This window comes from Drosophila bipectinata, chromosome 3L (genome assembly GCF_030179905.1).
Source record: "Drosophila bipectinata strain 14024-0381.07 chromosome 3L, DbipHiC1v2, whole genome shotgun sequence".
In the NCBI taxonomy this organism is placed as follows: domain Eukaryota; kingdom Metazoa; phylum Arthropoda; class Insecta; order Diptera; family Drosophilidae; genus Drosophila; species Drosophila bipectinata.
In genome coordinates, this window is record NC_091738.1 from 22,005,414 (window position 1) to 22,017,206 (window position 11,793).

Genomic DNA, 11,793 nt, shown 5'->3' on the forward strand with positions numbered 1-11,793 from the left:
GACCCCGTCCTGCCCCACGGCGGCAGGCTCCATATGGCGGTTCCATTTGTATTTGTCAGGCATAATTCAAATCCAAGGCGCAGGTACAAATTTATTTTCGGCACACACTTTCGAGTGGCACCGGCAGCGGCGGCGGCGGCGGAGGCTGTCGCCTCTTCCACATTTTATTGCAAATTAATAATGCACACCAGGCAGGCACACACAGAGCCACAAATGCGGTGTTGGCCATGTCAATTGTGTCTCGGGCAGTTCCTGATGCCCTGCTGATGAGTGGCCACCAACAAATGTTTTGATTAACTGGCTGCGGGGCGGCCAATTAATTCGGCCGAAAGTCGGGACGCGAAGTACAAAACTGGCGAGATTGCTCTTCTCGTGGCTGCCTGCTCATTAATTAAAGAACATGGAATTGGGCGACAAATGTCGGCGAGAAGCTGCGAGAGCCAAATTCAAATTCGAATCGGCTAAACAAATGGCAGCATACAGCAATACCACCAGCAACAGCAGCAGAAACAGCAATAGCAATAGCAACAACAGGAGCACGAGATAGAGGAAAATTGTCAAGAGATGGACATTCGAAAAATAGAAAATCTCCAACTAAACCGAAAGAATTGAAACATTTTCGGATTTTTTCATTTCAGATGCGAGCAGCAAACGGTTAACAAAGGTGCGCGCTCGACCCGCCTTTAGAAATCTTTAGATCTTGAGGTCTTGAAACGGAAAATTCGTAACGGGCGTGTTCACATTTCACCAGGGGAATCGTCACTAACCCAATACATACACACACGGGGCCAAAAAACAAAACCAAGATGCAAAGAAAAAACAAGAATGTGAAGGATGCTTTGAGAGAGACCCAAGTGAAAACAGAGCTAAGTGAATGCGTTGTCGAGTAAATTGTGTAATGCCGATCGAGAAGTGTGCGCAGGAGTGGTAGGACTACCGCCGAAGTCAATCCAAATCCGTATCCGAAATAGCCGCGCCTCATAAAAGCACTACATAAAACATAAGTTGGAGGAACGGCAATTTGATGGCCGGCACGGGCATTCTATTAATATTGAAGAAGCGGATAAACATCCTCGGCCGTAAGGGTTAGCCCCAGCCTCTAGCCTCTATAATTAGACTCCCTGGGACGGTGCTGGGCCACTGGATTATGCGTGAATCACAGCCACATATACGTACTGGTCAGGCGGATGATATTCCGATTCTAATTCAAATTCAACAACAAACGGTGACAATTTATGGCGGCAGCGTTTCATGGAACAAATGAAAGTTGAACAACAAGAAGATGAGCCGAGAAGGCTTAGGAATCAAATGTTTTCGGTGGGCTGGTGGCCCGTGGAGGGAGCAGTTTATGGCCGATGATGAGGCCCCGGACCAAAGAGGCGTATGAGTGATTATGTGTGGAATATTACGCATCAAATGAGTGGCCACGAAAGCGATTGCAAAGTGCTATGGAATGGATTGTTGGGTCGACAAGAGCCAGGCACTTGGACAACAAATCAAAATAGACAGCCTGGCGAGAGCGTTTAGCACAGATCTTTATTTTTTGGATGGCTATTTAAAACGCGGCAGCAACAGCAACTACAAAAACAACAACAGCTACAGCTATGCAAGAAGAAGAAAGGCTGAAAAACTAATTTCGGAAAATCAAGTAAAAACTAAACGAAATACCAAAGAGTTACGGAAAAGAAGGCTGCCTGCCTGACTGTCACGACACTTTCTTGTGTGAACGAGCGCCAAAAAGGCCGCGCCGCCGCCACCACAGCCACCCCCTCCTGGCCCTCTTTCCTCCATCCCCATGTGTCCATCCCATCCAATACCCAGCATCCATTGTACCCCATCAGCCGACCTCCACCATCCCATCCATCGTCTCTCAATAGAGAAATGCTTAGATGCGATTTCTGCCGCAGTGCATGCATAATGGAATGAAGAAAATTCCGTCCGTCTGAAGCGGCAGCGACTGCGGCAGCACAGGCAATACAAACAACAATCACACGCTGGGCTAGCCTGGCTGCTTGGTGCCTTGGGCATCAGAAAAAAACACGGAGACGGACACGGACACGGACACCAATACGGTCACAACCACGGACACGGACTCGGACTCGGACTTGTCACACTGCTGTTTGTTGGTTTGCATTCGGTTGCCTTGGCTGGGTCCGCTTGTAGTTGGGGGGCCTCCAATGGGCGGCAGTGCAGCATAGACTGAGAAAGCTCAGCAGCGACTCTTGGTCTGGCGTCTTAAAAATAGCCCTCGGACAAAAGTGTGATGATTGTGGCCACCGCCTCCCGGCCGCGCACTATAAGATGCGAACAATGGAAATTGCCAAATTTATAGTGCACCCAGAAACCCACAGCAGCCAAGGAGAACTTATTTTATTTAAATGAATTTAATTTAATTGCCAGCCAGAGCGCACACATCGCTCTGGCCGCCTGCACCCGCTCGGTGGTGTGCGTCTTAGCCGCAATCTAGATTCGTCTGGGATGTCCGAGCTGCCCGACTGCTGGGCGAATGTTGACTTGGCTAACGAATCGCTGACAGGCAGCGCTGTCCAAGGAATGCTCCCCGGCACCTAGTCGAAGGCCCGCCGGGGAAGGCCATCTGTCCCCTGGGAGATGAGGGGCCCCCGATCCACCCCGGCGTATGAGTAATAACTACATGGATAGCTGGCAATAATACGTATACGCCCCGATGGGCGCAACCGTCGAAGAGCTTTAATCGAAGAGGCGAGGAGCGAAGCGGGACGAAAAGTGTGTTCGCGAGTGACAAAACACCCAACAAATAAACAAACCCAAGCGCAAACAAACAAATTATGATGAACCAAAACAAAACCGAGTGGGCTCTCGCGAAAGATTCTGTTTACCTCCCTGACATCCCCAAGACACAAATGAAAACATTGCCGCCGGCGCACTAATTGAACTTCCCGTCTTTTGCAGCTGGTCCATGCGATCCAACCCAGATGAACGATGGAACATGTAAATAGCACCAATACCAGACAGCCGCACCAGCCCCTGCAGCCAAGTCAGACCAATCAGCTGAACCAGCTCAGTCAGTTCGAGCAGCTGCAGCACAATGAGAGCCAGCAGCAGTTCTGCCTTCGGTGGCACAATCATCAGGTGAGCACCACCCCCAGAGATAATCTGCCCCCGACCGGCGGTGTTGTCAGAGAGCCGATTTCGGGGGCTAGCGACTAGGGGCCTGGCCTCGTCATCGAACTGGACTGGTCACCGTCCACTGAAGCAAGCGAGCCAGCGAAATGTCGCCCGTCTATATATAGGATCCATCTATCTAAACACATCCAGGCATACGTATTACGAACAGATTCACACATAGTTTTCCGCACTTTCATATAGTGACACTTTTCGCTTCGATGTTTACTACGAAGGCTGCCCAAAGGGTGGGGCAGTGGCGGCCGGGGTGGGGGCTGTCCAAAATAGCGAAATTTCGGTGGACACCTAGGTTCTCCCAGAGGCAGAGCCGGGGGTCTGTGGTAATAATTGAAAAAGTCATGCATTTGCCAAATCCAAAGAATTTCCACTGAGAGTAAGTACCAAAGTTGGCGAGCAGCTGCATCCAAACCCAGTGCTTCTCCTTTCCCGGGAAAGTGTATTTTTACGATTGGGTGACCCACTTTCAATCGCTTCTCTTCTCTCTGGCGATCCCTTCCAGGCTAGCCTTCTGAGCACCCTCCCGGTGCTGTTGGACCAGTCCCATCTGACGGACGTCACCATTTCCGCGGAGGGGCGCCAACTACGGGCTCACCGCGTCGTCCTGAGCGCCTGCAGCAGCTTCTTCATGGAGATCTTCCGGGCCCTGGAGGCGAGCAATCACCCAGTCATCATCATCCCTGGAGCCAGCTTCGGCGCCATTGCCGCCCTGCTCACGTTCATGTACTCCGGAGAGGTCAACGTGTACGAGGAGCAGATTCCCACGCTGCTCAATCTGGCGGAGACTCTGGGCATCAAGGGACTGGCCGATGTCCAGAATAACAATGTGAGTTTCGGGAATTGGCAATTATTGTAAAGTTGAACCGAAGTTAAAATTAATAGGATATAAGGGTATAATTATACCTCTATGATAAACATGATTTGCATAGTCTAAAAATTGACTCCTAGGAGTCTAATATTAAATCTTGGTAGTCCAACTTTAATATGTAATAGCTGTTTTAAATTTTAATTTAAAATTTAAAACTTTAAAAGGTACAAAATTTTGTTGAACATTTTTCACATTGATTTCCCTTATTTTAGAAGTGGGTAAATTGGGAGAAGTGGTAGATTAGGATTTTAGAAGTGGTGGAAGTTAGGAAAATTTAATAAAATTCTTTAAATTAGTTATTTTACATTTTATTTTTCTCAAAATGACTATAAACTTTACTTTAATTTTGAGTTGAAAGAAATTTATCGTCTAATTTTATACAGAAACCCTTTAAAATACAACTAAAAAGATTCGTTCAAGCACTATATTTATGAGTTAAAATATATATATATATATACATATATCATTCAAATCTACTTACCCTTTTTCGACTAATCTCGGCTACCGAATCGAAAAACAAAATTTTGGGAAACCAATTTTTTCTTGATTCAATTGCTTGAACTTGATGTAATTTTTTGAGTATAATTATAAAATAATATATCATGAATAATTAATTTATTCGCATACAATAAATTTTACTTATTTATACATAGTTTGCAATACTATTTTAGAGATGATTCATCCTAGAAATATCAAATGTAATTTGTTAACTTTCAAATCTGGTTTAATTAGCTGCCGAAGACGTCGAGGCCCGGAGTCTCATCCTACATGGAATCTTCGAACGCGAAATCTTCAGAGTTCGAGCGTCCCAGCACGCCCTCACCGGCGGCCACGCCCACACCCACCCCATCTCACACCCCCACCCCAAGTATGGCCCTTCCCCTCCCCCAGCTCCCGAGTCCTGCGCTGAGCACGCCTCTGCTGGCCAACAAGCTGGGATCGGTAGGTGCGGCGGGCATGGGCAATTCTCCCCTTGAGAACCTCTTCAAGTCGCTGCAGTTCTACCCCAGCCTGCTGCCGCAGCCCCTAAACTTTTCCCAGACGGCGCTGAATAAGACCACCGAGCTGCTGGCCAAGTACCAACAGCAGTGCCAGCTGTACCAGAGCGGAATCCAGGATGACGACGTGGACTGTTTTGGAGCGAAGCGACTCAAAGGAAGCAGTCCTCCCAAGGAGCTGCGCCGACTGGACAAGACCCCTGGAAAAGGGCCCAAGACAGCGGGCACCAACAGCACTAGCAAGTCGCCTTCCGACTGCGCCAATCCCCACCCCATAGTGGCCACCTCACCAGTCACCCTGGCACCGCCAGCCATGGCACACTTCTCACCCCAGCTGCCGGTTGTGAAGTGCTCTTCGGCCAGTTACCCCCCCTCCTTGACCGGCGGCCACCTGTACAGCAGCAAGCCGCCCCTCTACAGCGCCGCCGTCACGCCCACGCCGTCCCAACAGGCGTCCCAGATGCACCATCCTCCGGGAACTCCAGCCACGCCCTACATATCACCGGAGGACCACGCCAAGCTGCAACTCCACATCGAGCAGTATCAGCGGGAGGCGGCTGCCGCGGCGGCAGCAGCGGCCGCTGGCGGAATGGCGTTGGTCAGCGCCAAGTCAGAGCCGAATCTGCTCTCGCTCAGCGCCGACCGCGACAAGCCGCTACCGCCCGCCAACATCAAGCCGCCCTCCAACTCGAAGCTCTACGCCACGTGCTTCATCTGCCACAAGCAGCTGAGCAACCAATACAACCTTCGCGTCCACCTGGAGACCCATCAGAATGTACGGTGCGTATTTTCTGCCGCTGGCTAGGTCGAATTTGGGACCTTTTTTTAATAATACTCTATACTCTATAAAGAGGTCCAAAATATACTTATAGTTAATGCATAATTAAAACAAAAAAGGAAAGGAAGTTTGAGCCGATCCGAAGCCTAATTACCCAGAAAGGGTTAATGGAGGTTTCGATGTAAACTATTAAAAGTAATGTAAATATGGGATATAGCTGACTGATCATTATAAAATATCAGCCCATTTTCGTATAATATGAATTCTAAAACAATAACAAATATTGGTTCTAAAACACAATGCAAGTTATGGAATTCCCGATCGTTTAACTATAAATTAAAATTTGTGTAGATCGGATCAGTTTGCAAAGGAAATATATACTTTATAGATTATAAATCTGCGTTGAACACGAATTATAATATCACAAACAATATAATATCACAAACAAATATCACAAACAATATCACCACAAATTATAATATCCTCTGGAAGCATTTTAAAACTAAAATATATTTTTTAGTTGTGGGCTACTTAATGTTCATAGCTATAGTCTACATTTTAGAAATTCTTAGAAATGATTGAAACATCATTCTAACATTCATCCTTCTAAAAACGTTTATGTTTTTAGAAAGGAATCCATCAAGGAGTAGAAACTTAAGTTCCCAAGATAAAAATATATAAATTAATCTGAACTGCCCAGTGCTTTAGTCACCTCAATTTGGGGCATAATTAATTTAATTTACCACTAATTTATGTTTGGAAAAATCTGGTGTAGAAATGCAGGAAACTGAAGACTTTTCGCTTTCTCCTCCAGGTACGCTTGCAACGTCTGCTCCCACGTGTCCCGCAGCAAGGACGCCCTGCGGAAGCACGTCAGCTATCGGCACCCGGGAGCGCCGTCGCCGTGCGAGAACGAGGCAAGGCGGAAGCGCGTCTCAAAGCCGGCAGGAGCGACGCCCACGGTCACGGCCCTACCGATGCCCAGCCACACAATGACCAGCGGAGGGTCGGGCGGCGCAGGGACGAATGCGGCGACTACTGGTCAGGAGGGAGGCAATCCGTATCTCTTCCTGCCCAACCAGTTTCAGATGGCTGCAGCTGCAGCTGCTGTGGCGGTGTCCGAATCATCGCCAGCCTCCGGAGCGTCGCTGGACCTGGGCCACGAGGCGCCACTGGACATCAAGGTAGAGCGGGAGCCGCCTCCCGCCAGCAATGGGGCGTCGGCCGGCATTGAGACCCCGGCTGCGACCACCTAAGGGAAATATGTTTAAATTTGAATTTTTGAATTCACCGCACTCACACGCACACAGATACAATGAACACGTCCGCCCACACATACATAAGTGAAAGCATTGGCGTTGGGAACCCACAAGGCAGCTCCTTCTGCAACGCGACCGCAGGACCAGAACCCATGAAGCCTTTCGATGTCCGCGTTCTGCAAGGCAAGGCTTCAGTTCTAGTGTCAGGCTTCGGCCTGTTTTCAGAGCCCGTGGCATCCAGCGCCAATGGCAACCTCCTAGCCCCACCGAAACCAACGTCTTAGACCCGGCTGTGATAATTAGCGCAATTCGTTTCTCGCCTTCTACACACATACACTCGTGCGAACGCCTTCTAAGCTATCTTAATCTATGTATCTACTTCTAGCACAAATTTAAGTTCTTACTTCACATAGCCGATGCTTGCCCGGAGGCCGAGCCGACTGCCCAGCAACCTCCGAGGCTCTCCATCTGCAAGCAGCAACTACCTTCCGCTTTATCACACGCATAAACCCTCACATTCTAGTAAATTAAGAAAAGTTTTTATAAATATTGTAATTATACACCAGAACACACGCACACACTTGCACACAAAAAGACAGGGTGAAGACCTAAAAGCCAAAACATTTTAAATGGAATAAACTGTTAAGAAGCCAGAGGCGTGCTTTCTTTTGGGCCGGCAGCAATGACGAAACAGGAGGACTTATGCCAAAACTAATATATTTCACTTCATAATACAATAATTTACGTACGCGGGCGTACCTTGCAAAAGTTGGGTTTTCGTATTTAGTTCTTAGCTCGAGTAGTAGAAAAAATAATTGCGAAAACGCAGTAGCAAATGATAGTGGGCTAAGGATATTGGTATCCATTGCATGATGATTAGTAAACACTTTGGGCTTAAATGTAAAGACATGACATGACGGGCGGGACTAAAGACATAAATAGGTAATGTAAACTCTTGCACTTAAATGAATTGAAGCCAGGGGGCTGCTGGCTGCTCCCCTGGATAAGTATAAAACGTTTGTCGCGGCGCCGACTCTTAGATAGTTTCCACGTGCCACACCTTGGTGTTGCAGTCCTGGCCAGTTGAGATCACAGTGTTGTTGTCCAGCCAGACCAGTCGAGTGATTTGCGACTGCGGGTGCGCATCTTAAAGAGAAGAAAAAGATAATAGGATTAGAATATATTTAAATCCAATAAGATTATGCTATAATTAAATCCAATATCTTATAGTCTAGTGCTGTTTTTCTAAAATTTTTAGACATGTATATAAAAATATAAATAATTCAAGTTGAGTTATTAAAGCTCTGATAAAGTGGAAGCTTTGACAATAAATTCGAATAAACCAATAAAACCCAGTCAATCAAACACATCACATAGTGACTAATCCCTATTTCAGCGGTTATGCATAACTTATAAAATATACAAGCGATTTACTCACTCTTTATGATAGTATGCTTGGCCGGATTGGCCACAGACCAAATAATGATTGTAGTGTCCAGCGATCCACTAGCCACCAGCAACGAGTTTGGCGACCAGGCCACGGTGTTTACGCGAGCACTGTGGAAGCCCCACTCCTTGTTGTGTGCAGGCTGAAAAGGTGGACAAGCTCATTAGGTTACGGAATTCAGCTCTATCGCTGCTATCCTACCTTGTACTCCTCCACAGAGTAGAGCACGACCTTGCGATGGGCGTCACAAGCCACCAGATACTTTTGATCCGGTGAGTAGGAAACATCAGTCACTGCACCCAGGTGATCCAGCTCAACCTTAGGCTCCAGGACACCGGCCTTGAGCGAGTAGATATGCAGTTTTTGGTCGTCGCCTCCGACAGCGACATCGTGGGTGTCGGCGTTGACAGCGATTGAACTGGCCTCGTACTTGATTGGGAGCGAGAATATCTTTTTCTGATCCTGCACAAGGGTCAGCTCCTTGATACAGGCCAGGGCGATTATGTTCTCGCTGCGCAAGATGGCCAGACCGCGAGGCTGACAGTTGAGCTTGACCACGTAGTCGGTGTAGACATTGCCCTCCACGCTGAACTGGCGCAGACTGTCATCAATGCCACAGGTGTAGACGAAGTCGCCCCAGGCGGCAATTCCATTGATCTGGTTTCCATGTCCGGTGCCAGTGATACGATCGTTCGTACCGTTGCCAGAGTTCCAGTTGGTCACTACGCCGTCGTGGCTGCCAGTGTAGATGGTGCTGCGGTCATCACTCAGGCCCAGCACAGTTATTGGCTTGTTGTGTCCCTTGACCACGCGCAAAGGCTTGCTGGGGTCGGCAACGTTGAGGTAGGTTATCACACCCGACAGCGACACAGTGATAAGGTGGTCTCCCTGCCACAGGCAGGACACCTGCTGATCGTCCACAGTGGCTCCCATTACGAACTCAGAAACAAGTTCACGCGACTCCACCTGCCACAAGCGACATGTCTTATCGCCGGAGCAGGTCAGCAGCTGGGTACTGTCTGGCTTCCAGGCCAAGGCATAGACGCCACCCTTATGAGCTGGCGACCCAAATTCGCCCACCAACTCGGAGCTCACGCCGTCATAAAGGAAGACCTTCCCATCAAAGCCAGCCGAGGCGAAGAACTTGCCGTCTGGAGAGTATCGTACAGCCTGGACGAATCGCGAGTGCTCCTGCTTGGTCATCTTGAACTTGAATGGAGGTCCTTCGAAAACAGCAGTCGTGTTGTCCTCGCTGCCTGTGAAGCGTATATAAAAATGAGTATGAGCTACCGCACAGATGACCAGAACGCCAGGATGGCCTCTGGAATACTTACCAGTCACGATGCGGAATGGCCTGGCTGGCCGGAAATCGGCAGAGTTGATCGACTTTGACTGTCCGCTGATCTCGCCGACGGAAGTACCAGTTTCAGACATGAAGACATGACCAAACCGCTCTCGTCCCTCGCCCACGGCCACGATACGTTGGTTGTCCGGCGACCAACTGATGTCCTTGATGGGTCCTGCAATCGGCTGGAACTCATTCTTGAGAAGGTGCTCCTTGTTTACCGTGTCCCAGATGCGAATCTTGCCCGAGGCGTCTATGGATGAGGAGAGCCGGTTAATAAAATTCTGATTCGATCGAGCCGAAGCACCAGATAAGATAAAAAAACCTCCTAATATGGAAATGCTAGCAGCAGGCAGTGCTGTGACTCATGGTGGTCACGATTTGCTGTGGTACGGCTTCTGCATGCTCCACTGCGTGCCGAAGACGCGAAGTGTGAAATTGTAGTGCAAAACTTACCACCAGATGCAATGTAGAATCCGCTGGGCGAGTACTTGGCCACGTTGACTGCACATGAGTGTTCCGTGTACACATCGGCGATGGCTGGATTCTTTGGGGCGGAAAACAAGGGGGTTAGTCTAAAAAACACTCTTACAAGCAGGTTTGATTCCTGCGACAGCACATTCTCTGCTCGAATCGCCCAGCGATCATCATCCATAAATGATGATGCGTGGGCAGCAAACAGGCACAAGATATTTCTCAGACCGGCCGAGTGTGTGTGAGTGTTTGGCCGGTCGGCCTGTGGAATGGCTATTTAAAAATAAATATAGAACAGCTGCCAGCAGCCAGAGGAAAAACAACACGTACACACACACGGTCGGAAGGAAAAACACTAGAAACTGCAACTGTCCAAAAATAAAACGCCATTTGGAGCGGCCACAGATTATGGCAGGAGCTGCACAATATCAGCTTACCTCGATGTTCCGGATGATCACGGAGTTTCCATTCGTGTAGAGGAAGTTCTTGCCCTTGGGATCGGCACCCAGCACAATGGGTTGGCCCCGTTGGGTGCGCGGCAGCGTTGCGTAGATATTTTCTGCAAAGGGAGCCGCCACAGACGGCGATTAGACAAAGAGCCAACTGCCGATAACGCAAGGAGTCGTGGAAGCAAAAAATGGGTGCGGCTTGGCCCATTCTCTTACGGGAGTGGGGTCCCTGCCCCCACCAACGCGCCGAGCACCGGCTGCCCATTTATGGGCATAATCTCGGCGCTTCCGGCGGTGGTTTAAGCTTTTACCGTTTTCGCTTGTTGACTCATCCCCTTCATTTCTTTTCTTCTTTTTTCTCTTCACTGCAGTCTATGGGAGTCTATACACCATGCCGGCAACTATTCTTGCATGCCAACTCACTGTTTTCGTAGGCCGGGGGCTGAGGTTGCGCCATTGCTTGTGATCCGCTCTTGTGTGCTGGAGATTTTTGAATGTTATTAATAAATGCGAATTTTCGCCGGGAAATGGAAATACAGAGTTCAAGGCGCAGTGCTGCCAGACTGTGCTGCCAACTCAGCTTTTTTCTCGTAAAACTTTATAGTTAAAAAGGCTCGCTGTTTTTATAGCGATTTCATACAATAATTGGTCCGATGTCAAAAAGAGTCAAAGTTGCCGAAAATTTAAACGATTTAATTTAAAATAGAATTTAATATGGAACCATAATGCAGTATTATTTTTCAACTTAAACCTTGTTTCTATTAAAATACTATCTATTTTTTGGATAGTTATTGTGTGGCTAAATTATAGCAATTGTTGGCAGCCCTGTTGTTATAATTTAGTGTTGCCACATATTTGTATCTTTAAACTGTTCCCATAAAGGTTTGTACCTTTGTGGGACTCACCACACCTGCAAGATCACAAAAATTCGACTTCTGCTTTTTTTCGAAAAATGGTTGGGAGTTAAACAATTTTTATATAAAAACAAGTGGTTTTAAAAGGCAGTAACTTCT

At 48.0% G+C, this 11,793-nt stretch overlaps 2 protein-coding genes across 3 annotated transcripts; one reads left to right on the plus strand and one right to left on the minus strand.

Annotated features, from left to right (window-relative positions):
• Positions 1 to 547: 547 nt before the first annotated feature.
• LOC108131712 (protein bric-a-brac 1) lies at positions 548 to 7,718 on the plus strand. 2 transcript variants are annotated; one of them, XM_070279817.1, is made up of 5 exons: positions 548 to 2,118; positions 2,932 to 3,111; positions 3,665 to 3,988; positions 4,763 to 5,808; positions 6,621 to 7,718. In XM_070279817.1, the coding sequence occupies exons 2-5, from the start codon at positions 2,962 to 2,964 to the stop codon at positions 7,060 to 7,062; spliced, it is 1,962 nt and encodes a 653-aa protein (XP_070135918.1). In that variant the 5' UTR covers positions 548 to 2,118; positions 2,932 to 2,961; the 3' UTR covers positions 7,063 to 7,718. The 2 variants fall into 2 exon arrangements, with proteins under 2 accessions (XP_070135918.1, XP_017106229.3); XM_017250740.3 differs by having other exon boundaries at positions 549 to 664.
• Positions 7,719 to 7,765: 47 nt separating this feature from the next.
• On the minus strand, positions 7,766 to 11,362 carry flr (actin-interacting protein 1 flr). The gene is made up of 7 exons (XM_017250742.3): positions 11,204 to 11,362; positions 10,769 to 10,890; positions 10,314 to 10,404; positions 9,847 to 10,110; positions 8,714 to 9,768; positions 8,504 to 8,654; positions 7,766 to 8,211 (listed from the first exon to the last, which is right to left on the minus strand). The coding sequence occupies exons 1-7, from the start codon at positions 11,235 to 11,237 to the stop codon at positions 8,102 to 8,104; spliced, it is 1,827 nt and encodes a 608-aa protein (XP_017106231.2). The 5' UTR covers positions 11,238 to 11,362; the 3' UTR covers positions 7,766 to 8,101.
• Positions 11,363 to 11,793: the final 431 nt, after the last annotated feature.